The following is a 25,379-nucleotide window of genomic DNA, read 5'->3' on the forward strand; positions in this document are numbered from 1 at the left end:
GGCACTTAAGCTGATACCAAAACTTTTACAAAGATGTAACCATATTCACCTATAACCCTGCTCTGTAAAACTCTACCTCTTGAAACAATTTCTGGAGAGCCTTTTATTCTTAGTTCAAATCCGGGCCATGCTACAATTGCATTGTAGTAGCTGGAAGCCAGACAGTATTTCAACACTTCATGTGACATGATTCAATGCCTGTCAGAGAGGATAAGCATCCACATTGTACTAAGTGGCAACCTTGCAGGCAGTTACAGAAAAGATGCCAAAAGACTGAATTGGAAAAGGGCTGGGACTACCCCCTCCTGTCCTGGCAGCAGCTTCTCCTAAACAAATAGTTTGTAAAGCTGTTCCAGAGCAAAGTTATTAGCATTTCTTCCAGTGACCACAATTTTGAGTCAAAAATAGTAGTACTTGAAATATTGAATGACATTAAAGTGCTGTAAGCAACTAAATCTGATAGAGTCCTAGGCTATTCAGGTTTAAGGGCTAAAACTAGGTATTGCAAAAATATCACTTTTTCAGCCAAAATTTGTTAACAGAAGGCTCATTGGCAGAGGTTGGATGCAAGGGCATTTACAGGAGAACAAATCAGAACTTTGTGGACATGGAAGTTACTTCAATATAACCACTCTTCAGGGCTCCAAGAATCTTTCAAAGTCCTTCCACATCTCCTAGCAATGGTGCTCCTAGAAGAAGGCCAAACCAAAGCATTTATTTAAGGTGTTGTTTCCCCTTAGGGATTACTGATAGCTGAGATCAGAACCCACAGCCAGAAACAAGTGAGACAGTCCTGAGTTTTTTTTTATCTCACTGTTTAAAAATAGACATCTCAGCCTTAATACTCAAAGCATTGACTAGAGTCACAAATACACTGCTATGTTAAACAACTTCACCTTATTGCCAGCTGCTACTCTGTGTTAAAAGCAGCACAGTGCATACTAAGTGCTGTCCCCTGTTTTCCCAAGCTACAAGCTGTTACAGATAAAATATGGAGAACTAGATGTGTCTGTATAATGATCCCTGATACGCACTGCAAATTGCAAACCACATCTGCAGTGACTACTGAGCAGAGTGGACACAGCTGAACTGATTTTAATGGAGATGTTTTGCTAATGGAAGGAGTCATAGCAAGGCAGAATCAAGCTGTGTGTGTGCTAGTGGAGCCTGTTTTGTACCCTGAGCTAGGCTTTGTGCTGCCACTGGTGCGCTGCTGCTGTAATTCAAACCTCTTCATCTAAAGCCAGATCACTGTGACTGTGACTGTACTGCTTATAAGCAAACACACACCCTCAGCTTCCAGCAAAGATGAGGTGACTCTGTTGGTGAAAACCAGAAAATTTGCAGGTAATACAAAAGCTACAGTAAATGAGACACACTTCCCCTCCTTCCTATTCCCTCTTTTGTATGTGCTCATGCACTCAGGTGAAATCCTGATAAAAGAGTTTTACATGATAGTAACACTCTAAATTAATTGAGAGCCTTTACAATACCTGCTGATCACAAGAACCTCTGAAGATATTTTCCCTTTGCATCCCTCCCCAATTTTTACAAGTTATGTTATATTGATGTAGGCTTTACTCCTGCATGGGTGTTCTGCAGTTTCACACTACATTTAGAATATGACTCCTAGTAAAGCCACACACAAAAAAATAACATATTTGGAAAGTCTAGCACTCTTCTCCCTTATGAAGCCTTTTGGCAAACTAGGAATTGCTGCTGTAGTGCCATAAAACTTGCCTGTTATTCTCATGAAAAATCCCAGCTAAATAAGTAATACCAATTTTACACTCAATTTTTTCACCCTCCTGTTGTTTTTACAATGTTTCATTCTGTTCTTATCCATGGCTGTATCAGTGTAGGCAACCCTGGGAAAAAGTAAGTATGCTCAGTGATTTGACCCTGCTGTATGTGTGGAGAAGACTGGGTTAACTAATTAGGGACGTTTGTGTCTGCCTCTGCCTGGACTTGCTTCCAGCGAGACTGAAACTCTGACACCATTATAGATTAATTCTGAAATGTTTGACCACAACTGTCATAACAGCCCTCAATTAAAACAAGCTTTTGAATAATGAATCAATAACCTGTCAAATTTTAAAATGGAATGCCAGGGACTAATCAAAGCTTTAGCCCTTTGGGAGACATTGCAGTCCAGTAAATGAGAAACTGGGCAAACTTGGATCTTCTGGCTTTCAAACTGGGCTTAAGGCAGATGCTGGGCCAGTTATTTTTCTTACTCCCACACTGCTTTTTTGTCATGGTAATTGATACAGTATATTTTAGAGGATCAGGACAGATCTTAGTTGGGATTTCTAATTGTTAGAATAATAAAGATGATGATGGTGATGAATATGAAAATTGTGATAATTTCAGGTCTTGGGGTCACACAGCAAGGAGAAGTTGAGAATGTACTGCAGCCCTTTTCAAGCTGGGCAACATTATTTGTTATGCTGTTTGAAAAGAAATCACCCATGTATTTCTTATGCCAACCGTTGCTTTCTGAAACAGAAGATTCCCCCCAGAGCAGTGACATAAAAAGCCAGTGGCATATGGATCCACTCTAATTACCAGTGTGGCCATCCTGCAGTCAGCGACAAGTGAGCTGATTTGGCCAGTGACATTAATATCAATTGAATCAATGTCAATACCCGGGCTGTCTCTGGAATACCAATTGTGTGATGCTGCCCTCCAGCCACGCTGAGCCGAGCAGAAGCTGAGCCACAGCTCCTGCCCAGGACACCCAGAGGCACCGGCTGGACTCAGCACGTGGCTCAGCACAAGCAGGGGAGTAAAGGGGCTCAGTGTGTGCTCACAAACTCTCAGTCTTCAAAATCCCCTAACCCTCAAAGTCGGGTTCTTTACATGTTTGCAACCATTTTGAGTGGGTTATAACTCAAACACACTCCATTCAACACAACCTTTTAAGACAGAAGGTAGTGTATATATATGCTAAGAAAAAAGTTTATCTTGGCATAATAGAGGGCATTAACCCTGAGCACAATATTAAAGGACAGAGCCAGCTTAGACTTCAAAGATGTGAGGGGATCCAGGTTGCTCAGGAAGAAGGCACTGGGCAGGAGGATTCTGAACCTGAGGAAACTCACCCCAATATTCATAATAGAAGCACACTGCGTTTCCTGAACTCCAGGATGAGAATTTGCCCTGAATACAGAATGAGAATTGACAGCCCTGAAAATAAACCAGCTGCATTGTTTGGGGGGATGCAATGGACTATACTAAAATAATGATACTAAAATGTACCTGTGAACAAGGAATCAGAAACTATAAGCAAGAAAACATTTTTTCAAAACAAACTGTGCAATTATATAGTTTCAGACTAAAGAGAAAGTACTCCAGGAGGGTTCAAGAAGGCACACAACAAAATTAATAGGATATATAAAATGGAAGAAGAAAAATGTGCTAAGCATGAAGAGGGTCAGAGTGCATGTATAGCTCCACTGGAAAACAGAGAAGGAAAAAAAAATAAAATAAAAAAGGTACATTTTGGGTATGTACTGACAGCAGGGAGGAACAGATCCATGCAGGAAAATATTTATGGGTATAGGGAAGAGGCATTTTTTAAAGATAAATAAGATGCACAAAATCTGTAGTTACATTTAAATATTAGGCTAGCAGTCTGTGCCGCTATTGTAGTTTGCATATACGTATAAATCAAATAAATTGCCTTTGCATTGCGCAGAAAGAGTCTAAATGTTATATATGGACTTTCAATTCATTTAAAGAATCAGTGGTACCATTCCACATCCCTGTATTAATCTTCAAGCAGGCATAAATTTCATGACATCTTGCTGAAAATCCCAGAAGCTTGAATAGGGTAAGTAGCAACTAGGCCCTGTGGTTCACACCTCTTCAAGAGTTAATCTCACTTCTGTGGCCTGGCAAAGTTCATTATATGATTAAAACATTGTTTCATTGCATGCCACTCCAGTCTTCTCCAACTCACTGTACAGTGTAAAGAGAAAAAAAAGGGAGCAGAGGAAGAGGTCAGAAAGGGAGAGTTCAGGCAGTGCCATCACCCACAGGGAGCTGCTGAGAGCTCTCCCCTGCCTGCCCCTCTCTCCTGGATAAGAGAGCAGGAATGGAAAGTGAGCCAGCAACCAGCAGTGCAACATGCCCTTGGCATAGCAGGGTGGCCACCCAGCTGCCCTATAAAGATCCCCTGATGAGTTTTGGGCTAAGGAACATGCTGTAAAGAGTCAGGGAGAGGTGGGCAGATGGAGGAAATGGTGCTCTGCTTATTGGGCTGAGTGTGAAAGTGCTGCAAATTTAAAGAAACTTCCATGTCTGTCTAAAAGCTGAGCCATTCCTTGTGATCTCTGTAAGTGCTCACTTTGTCATGACACCTTTCCACATCAAATACATCTTTTGTTTGAGTACCAGCTGCTATGGACCTGTTTCTTCATCACCAAAGTCATCCTCCCTGGTGCTTGGTGCAGCAAGGACATCCACAGCTGTTGGTGCTGTCCTTGGCATTCAAACCAGGGAAAAGTGCAGCCTGTGGGCTCATATTCACCCAGAGCTTCTACCTATACAGGGATGCAGTGGAGGAGGAGCAGAAGGTGATCAAAGGGGCATGTTCTCATCCTGCTGTTTTCCATAGGCTTTGCCCTAAGATCAGAGGAGAAAGAGATGCATCTCCAGAAGGTGACTGAGAGACTCAGAGGTGACTGAGGTGACTTATTGGTCTCTTCATTAACTGGAGGTGGAGTAGAGGACAACTGTGAGCCTGGCTGCTGGAGCCAGTGGCCAAGACAAAACCACATTTAGGGGCAGAAATATCCATGGTTGTGTGGGATGTGCATCACAGATTGTTCCTGAAGAGTGTTACTCACAAGTGATAAAATGCTAATTAATAAGGTGTTTGCAAGACAGAACACCCCACAAACACAACCAGAAGATTCTCCTGACTTATATTTGCACAGAGTGCTTACAATGAAATGATGACATTCTCATTACAGCTTACTGTTTTATGCAATTTGAACACTGAGCCTGGCTCAATGTGATCTCACAAATCTCCCTTATCCTGAGGTCTGTAAGCATTTCAGTCTCAAGTTCATCAATTTTTGCTGGTCTCTTCACTGTGAATATAAAAAATTTACAAAAAATACTTAAAGTAAGTGATTTTCACCAAACACATGATTCTTTCAGTATTTAAGGTTTAAAGCATGAATAATTTAATATTACTCTCACTAGATCTCTCCCACACACTGAATGTCCCATAGCAAAGTCCCCAACAGCCAAGAAACATATCTGATTGAATCAGGAAATTATTCTGCCCTACCGTTTTCAAGCAGTGTGGTTTTTATTCATTCAGAAAGTAAACAAGGTCAGAGGAGTTCATCATAGTTGTCAAGCAGCCCTGCATTATAATAATCTTTTTTATAAGCCAGATTCTCAACCAATTGTAAAACCACATAGTCCTTCTGTTCACAGATAAACATCTGGTATTCTGTGTGTAAAATATTATCCTGCTGTCAGATCCACTATTACATTAGATAAAAATAAAAAATATGATCACTTTTAACCGTTCTGTGATGTGAGCAAAGTTTAAAGTGGTTAAAGTGCCTGAACACTAAGCTTTTGTACTGGTAACATTAGCTGGCTCTTCAAAATAAATTTGTTCAACCAATTTCCTAATATATAAATAGTGATTCCTTTTAAGCTGTCCATAGCTTAGGGAGGAATTGAGAGCAAACTACTGAGTGTTTTTAAGTTGGTGGAAAAACTTCTGCTGGCTTTGCCTGAGCCAGATTCTCATCTTTGTCTTAATATGTACAGCCCTCTGAACATTCTTTGAATTGCAGACTAATTCCAATGAAGAACTTAATTTTATGCTTAACTTCAGTCCCACTACAGCTGATACGACTACGTTATTGTTTTAAATTAAACAGGTCCTTAATTATATTGCTGGACGAAGATCTCTTTAAGCAACAAGTGCCATGTAATTACTACTTTGAAAAACCTGGGGATAAATGGCTTTGAAGCTGACTTCCCCAAATACTTCCTAAGAATTAGCAAAAAAAAATTAAAAAAATTGTTTTTTATTTTTACCTGAAGAGTTAGGTAATCAGCTAAAATCTGAAGAGGATGGTATAAATCGGATAATCCATTGATTATTGGGATGGTGGCTTCTTTTGCCATTAGGTCCAGATCATTATGGTTATAAACTCGAGCCAAGATTGCATTTGTCATGCTGGACAGCACCCTAGAGATGGCAGAAAATATTCAAGTCAAACATAATAAATATATGCCTATTGCACTCTTCATTGTGTAATACATAAATATTAATGAGAAATGGTAATGAATCAATATTTTTCAGCTATCTGAATAATTTATCATGCCTGCAGAACAGACTCAAATGTAGTCATTTAACAAGCTGCTAATAAGTAAGAAGTTTCACTTCCTAACACTACTATAGTAAGTAAATGAAAACTGCTGCTCAGTTTTATATCCTTTTCTCCTTAGCATTTCATTGTAGATGGAACATCAATACATGTTAAGCTCTCTGAACTAAGATAAGAGATTGTGTGATACTGTAACATTTGAAGAATTTGATAGCCTCAGAAGAGATAAGGTATATGATTTTTTTCAGTCTTTTAGCAAAGAACAAATGTAGCACTGACTGAATATTATAGACTCTGTATGGTAGCCTGACTTTGTGAGGGTCAGCAATACAGACCTGTCTAGATTACCACAATTATTTACAGATCTTAATAAACTCAGAAACAGAACAGGCTGGGGTTGTTGGCCTGTCTTCTCCTATCTACACACCTGTGTATGGACTCACACGGTATCAGCATTCAAGTAATGCCCAAATTTCAAACTCAGCACAAGGGAAGGGGTTGCAGGAGCCCCTGTACCACTCGGGCATTAACCTCATTTGCTGAAGTGTGAAAGACAGAGATTAGCATAGTGGATTAGCATAGTATACTCTGAATTTTTTAGATAAATTAAGTATGGATTGGAGCTCTTAATTTCTCTGCATTTCTGTGTTTTAATCAGGCCCTGAAGCCTGACTTTGAAGTAGCATTTTGTGTGTTTTCATGTTATCTAAAATAGGACCTTAAAACAAAACAAGGGAGGGCTGAATTAGAAATATGTGGAAAAAAATCTTTGCTGTATCTGCCTTCCTGATTAGCCATGACAAATTCTTGCATCTCCTCTTGTGGAAATAAGGCTGTTAATACCATCATCAGCAAGGTCTCTGATGAAGTCAGTAACAAGTATTTTCTACTGACTCCAGACATTCCTCACACAAGCAAAGCCCTTATAAAATGTTACAAGATTGCCTGTAGAGGTCTCTCTGAAGAAAAGGCTGTCAATAGCAGCTATAGATGAAAAGGAGGAACTGAATAAGGTATTTAGTGATTACAAAGAACTGGAACAGTTGCTGTTGGTGCCATTATTTCTTAGCTCACCAGTTTCTTTCTCTGGGGGAAACCTGTTCTGTCCTGTGTGCATGGTTCCTTTTGTCAGCCATCTCACTGGTAGGCACCCTAAACTAGACACAGCCAGTCCCCATAAGTCAGGGGAAAGGGGCAATCACGCTGGGAAATCGTTCATTTTCCTTAGAACTTTTATTTCATTTAGGATGTCAGGACATCTGATTTCTATTTGACACAAGCTGATCAAGAAATTAAAGAAAATGGTTCTTTCACAGGGTATGCCACTATGGAAGATTCAGTCATATTCACCAACTAGTGAAAACTGCTGGACTTTCATCTTCAGTCTGTTGAAAATAGATATCAGACTTATTAGACACCTACCAGCAGGACATCAGACAATCCTTCTGCCAGCATTTCTAGATGTCATATTTTAAAGCAGGAAAATCAGCTGTAAACAGGCTTTATTCTTTGTGAAATCAAAATAAAGCTAAACAAATAACCCTCACCTGGAGGTCTCTGATTATAGGGCAGTGATTAAGTCTCCAGTAATTGAATCAGTTTAAAGGAAACCATGTAAGGCTGGAATTGCATGGGGAAAAAATGGTCCTGAATAGATGAGTCTTACCAAAGGTGAAGTTTGGAAAGCTGAGGGGCTGTAAGTACAAGTTCATCAGGTTTACATTTACATTTACATTTAGGGTTCTTATTTTGTCAGCCACTAGGTCTTTCTCTCTTTTCATTCTTTTGCAAAACCGTGAGACTATAAACCTCAAAATTCCAGAGCCTGGAAATATGTTATATTGGAACACTGAGTACATTGGAACACTGCATATTTTTCTTTTGGAAGTAATTTTTATTTCTACAGAGAAAACCTGATTTTTTTTTTTTCCCTCAACTGTATCCTCTGAGGAATCCAAAATGAAACACAGAGTATGCCTTTTTGGTATGGCAGACCTCTGAATCTGAAAATGGAGCATTTACATATATTTTGTATAGAATATTGCTATGGAAGGCAGTTTTGCTTTTGTTTTGAAAGCTTATATCCATTCAAAGGCTTTAAATTTTTGATAAAACTACTTCACTTTCACTCATAGTCTCACAGGAACAGACAGTGGATTTGTTCTCAGCAAAGTAAACCCATTCCCCATAAATGCAGAGATTGATGCTCTAATAATTCCAGTGGACTGGTAAAATCACCCTGAGTTCTTCAGGGCTGCCACTGAACCTGATGGCCACTGAGCTTTAGTGATGCCCAGTGGAACTGCTCTACAGTGGGAAATACAGACATAGCACTTATATTTAATTTCAGGTAATATATCAGGCATGTTAAACAGCACTGAAAGGCTTAGAGCTCCTTAATGGGCGGTAACTTTTTGCCACTGTGTCAGCATAAATGTAAATGTCTTGTGAAGCATGGAGGAACTGATTTATGAGCAAGTAATAAGTCACTGAAAATATGTTCACAGAAAGCAATGCTTTCAACCCTTACCTGCAGCAGTTCTAATAAAAACTGTGACTTTTATGGATCTGTGCCCTTTCACTTTAAGTCTCAATCTCAAGTACTTCAAAGGCCTTCAGAGCCCCAGACACATGGCTGTAAATATTTGAAATACCCTCTGGGTCTACTACAGGCATTCTTTTTTTGTTCTTACATTAACTGAATGAGGTTGGGATGTCATCTTTCATTCACAAGAAGCACCAAGGAATTAACAGTCCAATTGTTCTTTTGGGTAAACCGCTCAGCCTTGATTATGCAGCCAATGGCATTTCTGCTAATGAGAGCAGGAGTGGAGCAGAGCATGTGGGACTCTGTAAGGATTTGGGAAAACCCCCTGTCCACTGTAACTGGTGAGAGCTGTGACTCAGCAGAGGAGCAAAATCCCAGGTAAGAGGGAACTTGTCGTGGAGGAGCAAGCAGTGGCAGAGAGAAGGGGCTGAAGGTTTGCTTGGGAAGTGGCTATTGTAGGAACTTTACCCACAGAATGGGGATGCCTTCAGAAAGGCTGCAAGATTTGCTTGCTTCTATTTATTGCCTTGTTTCTTGTAGTTTATTGTTTGCCTTTTTCCTTTTTTGCTTATGCAAACGAAGGCCATTCAGAATGCTGTAAACAAAAGGTTTAATGTCCCTTTATTGTCACATTTGGGAAGTAGAAGAAATGAAAACTGGCCTATATTAAGTGTGTCTGTGTCAGATCTGCTGTAGGGTTGGTGTCTGACTGGCAGAGAGGCTCCAGGTGACATGGCTGGTGGGACAATGCTTGTAGAGGTTATTGCAGGGAAGTGCTCTGGAAGGGCCCTGATTTCTCCTCCTCCTTCCTGAAGGTTTGGCTGCTGGGGTTTGCAGCCAGCTTTGCAGTAGTGCAGATGAGGGCTGCAAGGTGATCAGAGGGAGGGATCACCTCACCTACAAGGAAAGGCTGAGAGAACTGGCATTATTCAGCCTGGAAAAGAAGGCTCCAGACTGACCTAATTTGCAGCTTTCCAATAACTGAACAGAGCCTACACAAAAGATGGAGAGGGACAATTTACAGGAGCCTGGAGTGACAGGACAAGGGGGAATGGCTTCAAACTGACAGAGAGTAGGTTTGGATCGGATATTAGGAAGAAATTTTTGACTGTGAGGTTGGTGAGGCACTGGCACAGGTTGCCCAGAGAAGCTGTGGATGCCCCATCCCTGGCAGTGTTCAAGGCCAGGCTGGATGGGACCCTGAACAACCTGGGATAGTGAAAAGTATCCCTGTCCATGACAGGGCGGGGGGGTTGGAACAAGATGATATTTAAAGTCTCTTCCTGCCCAAAACATTCTATGATTCTATAGCTGCAGTTCACTTTGATTCTGGCACAGTCATATATCTAGCAGAGAGTGAGAGTTAAGTACTCTCAAACCTCAAGGGACTTAGATTTATGCTTTCTACTATCAACACCCATATGTCTTCCATTTCATCAGTAAAAAAACAAGGAAGGAAAATTTCAAATGTTCAAATGTTTGATTTTTTAAAAAAAATTCATTTTATTTCATCACAGAGAATAGCAACACACTTCTCAGTCTCTCCCACTGGCTCAGAGCTGTGGTATTCAGCAGAAGCAATGGAACTCATCTGCCTGATTGCACATTTTGAATTGAGCCTGATGAGCTTGACACTGCATATCTTTCAGCAGAACAAAAAGGACCACTCAGACACTGCTAACCTTCCAGCAGCTGGGCCTGACTGCATCGACCTCAGGCTGCAAAAGGGCTGCCTAGAAAGCAAGGTAATGCTAAGAGATGAAGCTTTAATAGCTGGAGTGCTGCGGAAAACTGCAGGAGCACCTGCAAAACATGATCTCATGTTCTGCCAGCTTTCTGAAACATCAGAGGCAGTCCAGTGCAGAAAAGCTCTGAGCTCAGGTCCTCCCTGCCACAGCAGTGGGGACAGGCTGCTAGCCATCCCTGCAGGTGGGGCTGGGCATGGCTGAGATCTTCCAGGGGTGTCAGAGGAGGGAGCCACAGCCTCCACAGCAGTCCTGACAGTGGGTACAGCTGGGAAGGAGGGTGCAGGAAATCTGAAACTGGCTACAAAGTGTTGGTCCAGTTTTGTGCTGCTGAAATAGGGGGATCAGAAAGGCCCTCAGTGCCACCCTGTCACCACTACAGCAGGCTAAGGCCCATCAGCAGCTGGCCTAACTAACATGAATTACATCTTTGCTATCTGATTTTGCTCCAAGGGCAGCAGAACCAGAAGATTTGAGTCTTGCTAGAATATATGTGCTGTCATCAGTTGGAATTACGTGACTACTGGGGTTCATAAAATTGTTCCATTTGTAAATGTAACCCTAATTAACACTCTATATGCCAAAATAATTCTCAGTGTGGGAAGTGTAGGATAGCTTGAGAGGATGGAATAAAGGTTTACTGAGCTAGAGATTGTGTGAGCTGATCTGTAAATATTTAAGAAATTTGGACTACGTTCTGACATTTTCCAGAAAGAAAATATCAGCTTCCAAAATTCTGCAAGACAGGTGTCAGCTCAATAAATTATCAAATGCAGTGATCAATCAAGTGACATTTTACCAACCTTGCTGTGTCTGTGAGACTCTCATTAGTGCCCAGATGTATATCTTGTGTTGTAAGGAAGGAAGGATGTCCTCCAAGGAGAGCAAATCCTACAGTGAGGAAAAATTAAAAAAAAAGAGAGAAATTTAACATCAGCACCTCATATTTACAGTCAAGATTCAAAATCTTGATACAAAACACATTTACAAAAAGAAAAGCAGAATTCAGGAGGACACGCAAATGTTAAAATGGTTAGCATTTGACACACAACATTTCAAGTAAATGTGCTTTGGAATAAACCCAGTCAAATGTATGCCTTACTGAAATCCTTAGCCATGAGTTCTGATCTGTGATCACAGGAACAGTCATGCAAACTCCAAGGCTACACATTGCCACAAGCATCACTGTTGCTGCCTGTTAAGTGCCAGGTAATCCATTCATCACGCTGCATTTCTGCTTCATGGGACTCTGCATCCTGGAAGAGCCATCCGAGTCACTGCATCCTTACAGGGATCAACCTTGTCTTTCATGTAAAGTCAGACAGAAAGCCCTAGGCTGCCTCATACACTGTAACAAACTTGAATTTGGTCTCAAATGACCAAGTGCCTTAAAAATGATAATGTGAGAGAGAGAAAATTGAAAGCTTTCAGGCCCTCCCAGCATCCCTTTACCCTGCAATAGTTAGGAATTTGCAAGGTAGTCCAAAGCACTGGATGGTTTGGTATGAAGAATAAAATCCATTCGTGAGCAGGAGAAAGACTTGAGCATCATTGAAGAATATGAAACACTTTGGGGAACTACAAAGGTGTCTACAGAGTGTTTTGAATGAAGACATATTGCATGCCAAGGGCAACTCTCAGGTTCTCTGCTGCTTTATTTTAATTCCACCACCAATAGAAAGTTATCACAAGCAACCATCCGACACAGACAGGCAAGAAACATCTTTTCACCAACATCTGAGTCTCTCTGCCTTAAACCATGCCTGGTTTAAGTCTGAAGCCTCTTTCTACTGAACCTGAGTGTAAAGTCCCTCATGGCCACACATTGGGAGGATGGGGCCTGATGGGACTGCTTTATGAACTGTCACAGATGGTTTAGCATAAGCCTAGCACGGGACAGAGGGTCCCACAGCTGGGGATGTACAAAGTGCACGATTGGAACAGGTTTGTATGTGGCCCTGTAAGGCATTTTCTGTGTGATAAGAACAACTCCCTTTCAGTACAGAAATGTTCTGTAGGCAGATTCTGCCCTGTCACACACATTTCTGATGGAGGAAATTTTCAGAGAGTTTTAGTATGGAAAAAACAGCCTTGTTCACACAACACTGTGGGCTGTGAGTCTTTTATTGTGACAAAAATCTAGAAAGAAGCCCATCTTTATATTTATATTGCCAGGAAGACAAAGGCTGCACATAGCACAGAAGAGTAGAGACCCCCACTTTTTTTGCCAAACTGTGATGTGTTGGAGATGCTGATGAATTTCATGCTATTAGAGGAACAAAAAATAAAATTAAAAAGAGAGAGGGAAAAAGAGAAAAAAAGAAGTGGAAAAGGAAATTAAAACTAGAAGAAAAGGTCAAAAGCTGCTCAGGCTGGCTGCATCCATTAGATGGCACTGCTGACAGATTCAGCACTGCAGCTTTAGCACAGTGGTTGTACAGGTCTGTCATACATTACAAACTTTGTCCCACAGCTACTTTTTTAAAGAGGATTAAACCAGGACTGAACACTGAAACGTTTCACAGATAAAACCAACAGGTACAGGCAGCAGGTCTGGGCCCCACAGCTGGGCTCCTTACACAGAGCAACCATTATTAACCACCTTTTCCTGCCAGCAGAAGGGTTGAGGTGAGGTCTTCTGCTTTACATCAGTTCAGACAGCCTCTGGAGTTTAAAATACAATAGATAAAAAACAATACTGGCAAATCATTGTCTTTGGATGCCTCAATTTCCTTAAATGTCAGATTAAAAGTAATGATGCTCCAGGTCACTGATGAAAGGCAAATTTCTGCTCCCCTAGCCAGTGTCTGCTCATTTTATTGAACGGGCTCTTCTTAATTGCTTGTTGTTTTCTTTAAGAATTGCTCCAAATTGCAACAATATTGCAAGTCAGACACGGAAGACTTCTAAGAATGAACGGCCATTTATTCTACTATTGCTTTTTTCACCTCCCCTCTGCAGCTCAGACACAAACACTATATATAGAGCACTGTGTATGCAAACTACACATTACAGCCTGTTTATTAAGTGCACATTTTTAAGTCAAGACCTCAAGGATGAACTGTTGTTGGCAGTAACTTTTACTTCCCAAATTCTTATGTATTTTTTTGGAGTCATATACAATTATGTCAGTGATTTATGCCTGCAAGTTCCACACAATACAGCAGCTCTGCATTTTAGGATTCTAAATGCATACATTTTGGTACATGACTCACAATCCAGGCAGGCTCAAGTGGACATGTTCTGTTTTCTATAAATGACACCCAGGTAAAAAATGGGAATCTGAACATTTATTCAGAACTGCCAGACGTCAGGCAGCCCAGTCAGAGCTGCCACCTGGAGTCTGTGTACATAGCAGAGCCCTGATGTGTTGGGCTTTCTGCTCATGAACCGGCCATCTGTGCAGGGCTTGGGAACATATTTCCATTGAAAACTTTCCATCTGGAAATACAGGAGCTCTATGCTCTAGCTTTGTATATAGTTGCAGAGACAGAATCGTTTCAGATTCTTTCATCCAAACTACCAGTAGAAAGGGGAAAAAAAAAATGATGACTTTTGAAGGTATGCAGGCACCAATTCAGCAAATAAACACTGGAGTGCCGTGTTAAACTGGGAGATCTAATCCTCTTTGTTGTCACAACCTGGTCATATCCAAAGCCACATGCTAAATATTTATTTGAATCAACAAACTACTAAATGTTCATACTGCAAATCCAGAATAGATTATTGCTTCATGTCCACACTTCTCATTACTGTTAGTTTTCAAAATACATTTTCACACCTCATGCTGTGGCACATTATTGACCCCATTTATTCAGACTCTTTCAGACAGGACATGAGTGAAATCTTCATCCCAGGCTGTCCCTGCTACGTGGGGCAAAGAGGCCAAAAGGAATACTGTCGTTCACAGGTTGGCTACAGAGTTCTGGGGCTGTCGCCAGGAGACACACAGAGTCATCTTCTCAAAAAAAGAAGGATCTTTTTCAGAATTTCAAGACATATGGATTTGCATTTATTAATTTCCTCATTTTCTGCCCAGATGTACAAAATAGAAAGCATTTTTCCATTTAGACTGATAACAAAGAACTCTCCTAGGCAGCAATTACAGAATATTCCTAAAGCAGAAACTAAAAACTGATAAGCAATTTTTAAAAGTTATTTTTAAGCTACCCTTTTAAGTGGAGAGTAAACTAAGAGTGCATTTTGGTCTTCTGTAAAGGGGCCAAGCTAAATAATACTTAGCCACTCCAACAGAAAACAGACCCTGTACCTGTGCCATGTAATACCATCCCCACTACATTAGTTCATATGCTATGATGCAATTATTTCTGTGACTCTGTGTAGCAGTCTTCAGGCATGGCCATCATGTTCCTCTCACCCCACTGTGTAGGAGGAGTGAGTTGGAAGTAATTCCACTAAAGCCAGTGGCTCTGTACCCCTGTAAGGCTGTTAAGATCTTGTATATTCCAGTGCACAACAAAAGAAGGGAGGCTGAGCTTTCCTACCTGCACTGCTTTGTCTCCATTTCTACCCTGTGAAATATAGTCTGCATTCAGTATTTGTGAAATGGTTGGATTTATTTATGACTTATTCACTAAAACATAACTGCAGCTGTATATTCTAAGAGCAACAGTGACAATCAGAATATTTTACACCAAAGCTATAACAAAAACAGAGCATTCACCTTTGTGCCATGCCCGAGGATGTTTATTTTACAAGTAATATATGACCATGTGAATAGTTCTGTTTTCAAAAAGTACACAAGATTTTATGCAGAATGGGTATGGGATTCTGACTGTGAAGAGGTGACATTTTCCAGTGTAATAGCAGATATGTCACATTTTCCAATAAAATAGCCAGTGATAGAAATAAATCTACTAGGCTCACAGACTGGATTTACTTTGCCACTACTCTGTGGAAGTTACTTCTAGTTCTGCATTAAACTTACAACATCACTACTCATCTTAGAAATGGTAAAATTATATGGATTTCAGAAATACACATTAGAACAAGATTAAAGAGGCAATGAATTATACCTCAAGGAATCATATATTATTCAGTACAGTTGCAATGTCATTAGAATAAAACAGGATGTTGGAAAACCTTAAATATCAACTGATCTATTACAATGAGTCATAAACTAATGTTTTGATAATCTTCAATTGATCTGGACAACTGGGAGAAATGCAAAAATGTCATCCCTAAGTTAAAGAAGGGCAAGAAGGAGATATCCTGGCAGGCTGGAAAAATGGTCTGACAGGAGCCCCATGAAGTTCAGCAAGGAGAGATGTGAAGTCCTGAACCTGAGGAAAAACAGCCCCATGCTCCAGGACATGATGGGGGCCTCCCAGCTGGGAAGCAGCTTGGCAGAGGAGGACTTAGGAGTCCTGGTGGACAAATGGAACATGATCCAGCAAGGTGTGTACCTTTCCAGCAAGGGTGGTGAATGGTGTCCTGGACCGCACCAGACAAATGCTGCCAAGAGGTGGAGGGAGGTGAACCTTCCTCTTCATACAGCACTGGTGAGATCAAACCTCAAGAGTCTGAATTTGGGATCCTCAGTAAGAGAAACATGGACATACTGGATACAGCTGGTATGTCCATGTTAAGAAAGGGTCACAGAGATGGCTGAGGGAATGAAGCATATTTCTATGAGAAGAAAAGCTGAGAGAGCTGGGACAGCACAGCCTAGAGAACAGAAAGTTCAGGGGGATATTGCTAGTGTATATAAACACCTGAAGGGATGAGGCAAAGAAGACAGAACCAGGTGTTTTTCAGTAGTGCAGTGAGAACAAACTGGGAAGATCCCTTTGAATAGGAAATTCTATTTACTGAAAAGCTGAGTGAACAATGGCATAGGTTGCCACAGAAGATTGTGGAATCTTCATCCTTGGAGATATTCAAAAAGGCTTCTGGTCATGGTCCTGGACAACTGGATCTAGAAGACCCTGCTTGAGCAGGGGATTGGACCAGATGACCTTTGGAGACTACTTCCAACTTCAGTGCTTCAAAAGAAATGCTTATTTCTTTTTCAATAATGTTGTTCTTTATAGGCACAGGGACAGTAGGAATTCTGAAAAGACTCCCATGTTGTTAATAAGTCCCAACAAACTCCTAGACACTGCACAGAGAAGATTTTGTAATCAGTGCTTTCCAAGTCTCTACTCTGTAATGAAATCCACTGATTTAGCTGTTTCTGAGAGTTGCGAAGTTTGCTTAGATTAATCTCATCCCCAGGACCTTGCCCTACAAGTGACCTCTCTCAAGTTATTGAAGGGTCAGCTCTTGGGAAGTGCTATTTGAGATGTCTCAGGAACTTTATAAATAAACACTTCAGTGAGTCCACTGCAATTGTCCACTTTCACTAGACATTAGAAAATTTGTATTAAATTATCTTGTTTAGCTAAAAGGAACATATGTGGCCCCAATATTTGTTTTGAGTTAGAAATTCTGGGAGGGAGTTATTCGTATTAAAAAAGCAGCTGAAATGTATAGAATTTTTGTGGACAGAAAAAACTTCAGTCTGCCTTTGAAGCAAAGTCTTAGGCTTAACAGACTTAAGACCAATTAACTTAAGGTGTGAAGTTAATGCAAAGAAGCTAAACTGCATTAAACTCCCTTGTGGAAGCTCTCACTCAGAAATAAATTTGTTTTATTTCACTGAAGCTTAATTCTCTCTTGGATGAATTTATGTGCATTAACTCCTTTCCTTGACTTAATTAATTTGAACTTTCTTGAGCTTCCCCCTTCCATAAGCCTTCAAAAGCCGAGGACTAAGTAGTGTTTCCCTCAGAATACAGAAGAATGAAGGATAAACAGATCCAGAGAATTCATTACCTGGCCATATACCAGGATGGCAGGCAACAAGAAACTGGACTAAAAACTCAGGAATTAAAAGGTGGGTGGTCTTCACCGAGAGGGAATGCGCAGTAGTAAGTCCTCATTATCTGAAGAAAACAGAAAGCCACAAGTCTGATTAAAGAGCAGGATCAGCAGGCAAATGGCTGTGCCAGACAATATCAAGGAAAATTCAGAAATGCTTGAAGTTTACATATCTGCTTTTTCCTTCCATTATTTTTACCTTCTCTCTTACAGCTTGTAAAGAAATGTGAATACTCAACAGGTTCCCTGTTCCTTCACTAGGGGAAAGTGAGGGACGCTGGGTCAACTTAAATGAGAGAAGAGCTTCCTTGATGAATCACCATTTCAGAGTTATTTCTTGCTATGAATGCTGTGAATGTTATGAATGATGAATGATTTATTTCAGCAGTGCCACTGAATTCAGAACAACTACCATGTAAATAAAGATACCATATGTACATGTTTCAGTGTTGGCAGGACTGTAACCTAAAAGAAAAATGTTCCAGTGCCTGATATTATTAGGCTAATATCCTTGAGTTTTCATCAAGTTATCTTCCCCTGTAGGTAATCATATTAATTTTTTCTCCTGAATTTATATAAAGGCATTACTGTGATTTCCAGTCTAAACACATACTTTGAAATGTAACAATGGTAATGCATATTACATTAGGAAAATATTTATTAGAGTTTGCACAAAATTAAATTTGTGATGCTTACTAAAGTAGATGTTAGGAAATGTATATCTTGCTAGTACAACTAGGAGCTTAGAACAGAAATGCTTACTTCTGCCTGTTATTTTATTTCTGATCTACTGTGTTTGGCAAGATTTTGACAAAATTTCAGATACCAAAGCCATGTGATTGTGAAATTAATAATGCAGGGTGAAACACAAGTAGCCACCATTCTTTTCTAATTTTTGATTTCAAAGTTTAGGTTTCTCCAGAGTAGCAATTGCTAAATGCAAAATTATGCAGTGTTTCTTAGTACATACTCAATGTATACAGTTTCACATGAAGCCTTACTGTGCTCAGACCTACCTGTTTCTGCAGATAATCTTGTTCTTGTGCTTCTCTTCTCAAAAATCATGGCCAAAGATTTGCCTTGCATCAAAGGCAAATACTGAAACATGAAAAATGAAGGCATTTCAATTTTATAATCACTATACAGTTTAAAGTATGAAATACTTCTTGCACTTTTTAATTCACCATTTAAAAAGTTTCCAAAGTGGATTTTTTTACCTGTGGTTTTATTCTCCTGCCCTTCAATAAATTTATTAGCTGTGGAAAAGTTAAAGGCAAAGAAGGAATTCTAGGCCCAAAAGAAACTGCATTTTGGCACTCAATTTGAGCCAGCATTAAGGAAAACTCAGATACTAATTTAATCCCATGAAGGGAAGTATCTTCTGTTTCCTACATTTAGTGTTGCATGTACACTGTGCGTGGATGGATGAGGTTAGCTGACAACAGGGAGTTAGCTGCACAAACCTGTTTAACCTTTCCACTCACAAAGTCTTCTGAAGTGTTTAAAGAATATCTCTGCACACTTCACAGGAAGGCTCTTTGATTTGTAGCACATGATTTACAGTATTAAAGAGCTCATGAGATTTTGTTTAGGACAAGACAGCTGAAAGGCTTTCTCACAATACTCTTCAGAACAGTATTTATTTCAACATCTGAAGGACCTAAATGACAGTTAAATCATTTTACCTCTCCTTTGTGCTTTATCCTTTGTTTCAAATCTGATGCTATCCACAGCAAATACTTCAGTTCATCAGCTGTGTAGTTCTGTAGAGTAAGGAGGTCCCGACCTTTCAGATGAACATTCATTTGCGCTCGTGTCCCATACCTTTGGCAAAAGAGCAAAAAATGTGTGTATTTTGCATTCAGTGCTAAATTGTACATGTGCTAAAGCCAGTGAGCAAGCACCTGAAATCTCTCTCACTCCCCTCACATGACCCAGCTGGATCATCCTGATAGACTGTGTTAATTAGTTTAACTAACTCCTTCTGTCAGACAGACACAGCAAGCCACTGTGCACTATATCAATGGCCACTGTAATAACATTTCAAACTGTATTATAAAATGTAATTAGATATATTTTCTTCTGCCTTCTGAGACGCATACAACTGCATGCTGCCTGTCAAATAAAACCATTCAGAAATTGGTAAAATGACTTCTTGTAGACCCCAAAGCTGCTCTTTCAGGGGACAGAATAACAGAAATTGATATCTGTGCTGTTTCTTCTTCCTCAATGCTTTGTGCATGAGTTGATGCCACATTTCAACCCCACTCCCACAAAGTGTGGTAGTTCTATAATTGTGTATGAAATCTCTTCATTACACTGGGGAAAAGGGTATAAAAACCCAACAAAACAGCCCATACCACACAAAAGACATTCTGGACATGTGGTGTTTATACAGTGTATTCTGTCCTCCATCCAGACTTAGGACTTCAGAATTACATGAAACTGGATGTTGATAATCACCCACAGAAGTTACACAATGAAATTTCCTCTAGCTTAGATGAGGCATCTTAATAAAAGTCTTGTCCAAGCCAATGTTTTACAGGTGAAAGATTAACGGGGAGTGTGGCAGCTCTGTACTTACTTTTCTCTGGCTCTGTACTTACCTTACTAGCCTGCCTTAGCACTACACAGCCCAGCTGTCCTCTTGCTAAGGTTTTGATGGGTATGAGAAAATCATGTATTTTTTATTTAAAATCAACCTTTTTAGACTGATCCAATGAAATAGAGATTGAAACAGTGTAAAGAAGTGAACTGAGTGCAGCTAATACATTTCTATTTCCAATTTTATTTGTGTTTTATAGTTCCCTTTAGCTCACCATTGAGACTAGGCTCAGATGCAGTGCCTGCTAATTGCCAAGCCCTGAAATCCACAGCCAGGGAAATTTTCCCAGATAACCCCCCATGAGGCTTTGGACACGGTCCCACATGACAGCCTGAGCCCCACACTGCAAAGCCCTGGCTGAACAGGACACAAACCACTGACCAGATGGACACAGCCAGGGACTGGTGGGCAGAGGTTCCTGCAGCTGCAGGCCAGGGAAGAGGGCTGTCCCTCAGGGCTCTTGTTCCACTTGGATTTAAGCCATTTCAGAACTATCCAAATTCTTTGTTTCTGTCACATTCCTTTACAGTAGATTCCACTTTCGTTTTCCGAGTGCCACCTTCTCAGTTCAGTGCTCTTTGTGTCCTCCTTTCTCTTCTGCCTTTCTTTGCTTGCTCTGTTTCTTTCCTGGTGTCCATCTGTACCCATGGCAGCTCCAGCCAAAAATCCTCACCACATCATTTTGCCAAATTCACATGCTAAATCAGCCCTTGATGAAGTTACGAAGGCTGGTTGTGAGATGTCATTGTAAGATCTTGTTCTGCTTGGGTTTCAGCCCTTTCAGAGCTTCGCTTTAGAGGGCAGGAACATATTTTCCTTGATGGAAACTGGAATTCCAGACCACTGCAGTGTGTGCCATGGATCACAGAGGGCAATTCTGCCGTGCCTTGCAAGGGAGCTGTGCAGGTGACAAGGTCCCAAAGCCATGTGGACTCCCAGAGCAGACAGCAAATGTTTGTCTGCTGGACATGTGTTTTCAAGCACATTCCCAGCTCGAAGCAGAGAGAAGAAAATGGAAGCAAGTGTATGGGCATGATCAGGTACTTTCACACCATGAAAAACAGTCCATGAAGATAAGATATAGAAATCCACTCTTGAATACCAAGACACTTAGTTTATGATCATGGGATTGGCTTTAATTTTCACTGGTATGTTCTGAAGGGAAATTGTTTTATAACTGCGACTTCTCTAATTACTTTAAGTTTTCAGAACAGGGATTTGCTTTTTTAACTTGTTTGTGGGGAAAAAACTAACCTTGTCCTGCTTTAAAATCTGTGCAATTGCTTGCTGCTCCCTACTGTCCTTTGCCTCCTTGTTTCCAGAACAGCTTTGGGGCTGCTCCTTGTTTTTCTCATTTCAGCCTGTAATTCCTTCCAGGGATTTAGAGATTATCTAATCTCAATTTGCCAAATAACAGCTTCTGTTCATAGGTCTTGTTTCACCATCTGGCATGACTGAGAATTGGACTGAGAAATACTCACCACTGATTTCTCCACTGGCAGATAGTGAAGCACTTAAATTGGCTACCTGAAGAGGATTTGGAATTACCATCCTTAAGTATTTTCAAGACATGGTTAAGCAAAGGCATAGCTGCTCTCATATGATGTTTGAGAGGCTGCAAGCAGAAAGTTGGACTAGAGATCTGCTCCTGGTCCCTTGAAGATTCTGTTTTATTGCTATGACCTCCAAGAAATTTGTTCCCTTCCCTGTTATCCATATCTGAAAGAGGGGCAGAAATGGATAAAAAATCATTCCAGAGAAGGAGCATGAGACAACATACCAAAGTTAAAATGTAATGGGCAGAAGTGCAAGGTCAAGCAGTTTGGGCTTCTTCCTTTCTGAGCAGGGACAGCATAATTTTGGACTGTTAGCACAGACTCACAGACACTAGGATATCCTGAAGTATCAAACACAGTGTCCTTAGCTGGTTATACTCACAGACAGTGGTGATAGCTCATGCCAACGTTATGCTATAATGTTAAAAACCCACCAAAAGTAAGAATGCTGTGTGTGGAACTTAACAAATCAGTTTTCTTCCTCAGAAAACCAACTTTACTACAGTTGTTTTCCAAACCTGCTTTTCCATCACCTCTGTTAATTGCAGAAATTTCCCGATTGGCTGCAGTAAAAATCAAAAATTTCTAAAAAAAATTTAACATCTAGTCTTTAGGACCACTCTAAAACTGTGACAAATAAATCATAGAACTTGGAAAACATTTGGTTTTCATATGATGTAATGTAGAAATTATAAACAAAAAATACTGCATATTAGGATTCCTGTGAATGTAAAATTTATGCATATTGTTTTATAGAACTAATCACTTGTTATATAACAAGTGTTAATTCTATTCTTATTGAAGCTGACCTAAAACCATGAGAAAACATGGAATTTAGTTTCACCTCGAAAATTTCAACCTGATTTTGGAGAAGTGACAAACCTGAGAGGCAGCTTAGTGAAATGCTGTCATATGGGTACTTTCCTGAAATCAGGGGGGACAGGCACAGTTGTGTGGGTGCAGAAAGAACCCAAAGCCAGGTCACAGAGGCAGGTCTGCCTGCTTCACTTTGAATCTCCCATCACATCACACTTTTCCTGTGTGCCTCCAGGGTATATAGAGACACAAAATAATGAGGCAGAGATTCACCTTGCAGCTTCAAGGAGAGTATTCCCCACCCAAATATATTCCCCAAATATGGCCAGGATATATGTCTAAATGCAGAAAGGTTACCTATACTTTATTCAGATATCTAATGGTTCCAGTACCTGCAGCACACACTGACCTCATGAATAACTATTCCTTCCTGACTTTGCAGCTAAATTTCACAGAACAAATTAATGATATTCCACAAACACTAAAAATAGATAATACCCCAGTCTCCTGAAGTCCCAGAACTTGCTTCCTGGTGAGGTAAAAGGACACTGAAATTGCAGGGAAACCCCTCACCCAGAGCCTTTCTCTAGAACACTCACTCCTTCACAGGATTCCGCTGCTTTTGACTCCAGGTTTCTGACCAAACACCACACACCAGATAAAATTAAAGGATAAGCTCACCAAAAGTGTTGCAGCAGCTGCTTGCTGGTCCCTGCTAGTTTTGAAATGCTGGTGAAATTCCTCCCATTCAACAGCATCTTCTGTTTGCATTAAGACTTCTTTTAACCCACAAATAAAGTTATGAGGAAGGAAGGTGTAGGAAGCAGAGGGTGAGCTGTGCTGCTGTGCAAATGAGGGAAAACCAAGAACCAAGGTCTTTGTTTTGGCTGTTCCAGACAGAGCTGGGCCAGACTGGGGCTGACCCTGAACCTTCTCTTTGGTCAAACCTTACAGATACAGAGATTTCTCCCAGGGCCCATTGCACCACTCGCAGTTTGTGTTCTTCTGTGTGGGCTCATCATGTCATATCATACCTGTGTCAATACTATTTCATAGCTATTTCATGTTAAATATTTGTACAGGAGCACGTGCTGATAGAAAAAGGCAAAAGAAGACTTGAAGGATCAGCATGAGCAAGGTGGTCCCCCTAGGGTTCGGACTGTGGCCAGGGGGCTCTAGCACAGCCCAGGCAGGGACTGTTGGCCCTGAGCTGAGCCAAAATGAGGCCCATGGGTATGGAGCTGGGCAAGGCATAAAGACTTATTCATGCTTTTGGGGCCCTGACAAAGATGAAGTAGTCTGCATTAAAGAAATATACATTTTCCTGGGTTTTTAGGAGTTTTTTTGGTTTGGTTTGGTTTTGGTTTTTTGGGGTTTTTTGGTTTGGTTTTTTTTTCGGACCAAGTTTTCAATTATGCTGTGGTAGTGTTAAACAGTGTGGGGCCCAGAAAGTGAAATATTGCAGCCTGCCTACCTCCTTAGGCTAAACTGCTTGCTGATAATCTGAAGTAGGTCAATCACTAAATACTAAAGTGATTTCATTAAAGTCTCTACCTTCAAATATAATTGTCAGATAAGATTTTATGCCACCTGCACTGTAGGTGGTTTTGAAATATGACCATTATTTTCTCATTTCCTCCTCCCTGTAAGGAGAGATTCACTAGTGTAAATCAAGGTGATGGCATATCTGTCAGAGAGGGTGATACATTGAAATTACAATGCAAGGAACTTATAATTAAAACAAAAAGAGGAAAAGTTTGACTCCCTGGGAAAGGTAGACAGTGAAAAAGCCGTGCAGGGTGATAGCTCCTGGTGGGAATTGTTCAGGACCCCTCATGCTGAACCAACCCTGAGATGCTTGGGAAATTAATCAGTTGCCAGGGGAAATGTCAAACAGAAGTAAAAATCCAAGAGAAATTAACAGTAAGGGAATGGAAAAGAAGAAAGAGAAGAAAGAGAAGAAAGAGAAGAAAGAGAAGAAAGAGAAGAAAGAGAAGAAAGAGAAGAAAGAGAAGAAAGAGAAGAAAGAGAAGAAAGAGAAGAAAGAGAAGAAAGAGAAGAAAGAGAAGAAAGCCAGGCCATGGTTCTCCTCTTGGTTGTCCTCTGGCAAATGACTCCCATGACCTTCAAGCCTGGCCCCTGGGGGCTGAGCTTGTGTCAGTAGTGACACCCAGGAGAAAAGACAGCAGACAAAGCAAATGTGGTTGGGGTACCAAGGCCTCCAGTCTCATCCTGCAGTCTCACAGGGAGGGGACAATGCCAATGCCTCTTTGTCAGGTCACACTTTGTACCGGGCCTGGCTGAGCTGGAGTTCATTTTCCCACAGCAGCCCTCACAGTGCTGGGCTCTGCATTGGTAGCCACAAAGGTGTTGGTACCACACCAATCTTTTTGGGTACTGCTGAGCAGCGCTGGCATAGCACCAACACTGTCTCTCCAATTTCCCACCACACATCAGTAGGTTGGGGGTGGACCAGATCTTGGGAGGGGACACAGCTAGGACAGCTGACCAAAATTAACCAAAGGGATATTTGATATCATGTGAGACTGGCTCAGAGATAAAAGCTAAGGAAAGGAGGAAGAAGGGGGAGCATTTGTTATTTTACAAAATGTGCCTTCTGGAGCAAAGATGAGGTGCTTAAGTCCTGCTTCTGGTAATTGGCTGCACATCACTTACTGAGGGGAGGAAGAGAAAAAAAAATATTTGTTTTTTTGCTTTGCTTTTGTGTATACCTTTCATTTTTGCTTTAGTAAACTGCCTTCTCTCAACCTATGCTTCCTCTTATTTTCTCTCCTCTGTCCAGCTGAGAAGGGATAGAGATGAAGTGGATTGGTGGGCACCTGGTGTCCAGTGAACACCAAT

General features: G+C 40.7%; 1 protein-coding gene and 1 long non-coding RNA gene across 3 annotated transcripts in view; one reads left to right on the forward strand and one right to left on the reverse strand.

Annotated features, from left to right (window-relative positions):
• OTC (ornithine transcarbamylase) overlaps positions 1 to 23,356 on the reverse strand; it is a 29,620-nt gene extending 6,264 nt beyond the window's left edge. The window contains exons 1-5 of one of the 2 annotated variants that reach the window (XM_086879754.1): positions 23,199 to 23,356; positions 19,226 to 19,364; positions 18,557 to 18,638; positions 11,462 to 11,549; positions 6,073 to 6,226 (exon numbers count right to left, since the gene is read on the reverse strand). In XM_086879754.1, coding sequence (XP_086735880.1) covers positions 6,073 to 6,226; positions 11,462 to 11,549; positions 18,557 to 18,638; positions 19,226 to 19,364; positions 23,199 to 23,275 — 540 coding nt within the window. In that variant the 5' untranslated portion in view covers positions 23,276 to 23,356. The remainder of the gene's footprint in view (positions 1 to 6,072; positions 6,227 to 11,461; positions 11,550 to 18,556; positions 18,639 to 19,225; positions 19,365 to 23,198) is intronic. The other variant, XM_023923580.2, reaches the window with a different exon arrangement.
• LOC147653931 (uncharacterized) lies at positions 7,958 to 12,955 on the forward strand. The gene is made up of 3 exons (XR_015284080.1): positions 7,958 to 8,061; positions 9,150 to 9,291; positions 10,431 to 12,955. It is a non-coding gene; the product is annotated as an uncharacterized LOC147653931 (long non-coding RNA).
• Positions 23,357 to 25,379: the final 2,023 nt, after the last annotated feature.

The sequence above is a fragment of the Cyanistes caeruleus genome, chromosome 3 (genome assembly GCF_971803275.1).
Source record: "Cyanistes caeruleus chromosome 3, bCyaCae1.hap1.1, whole genome shotgun sequence".
NCBI lineage: Eukaryota > Metazoa > Chordata > Aves > Passeriformes > Paridae > Cyanistes > Cyanistes caeruleus.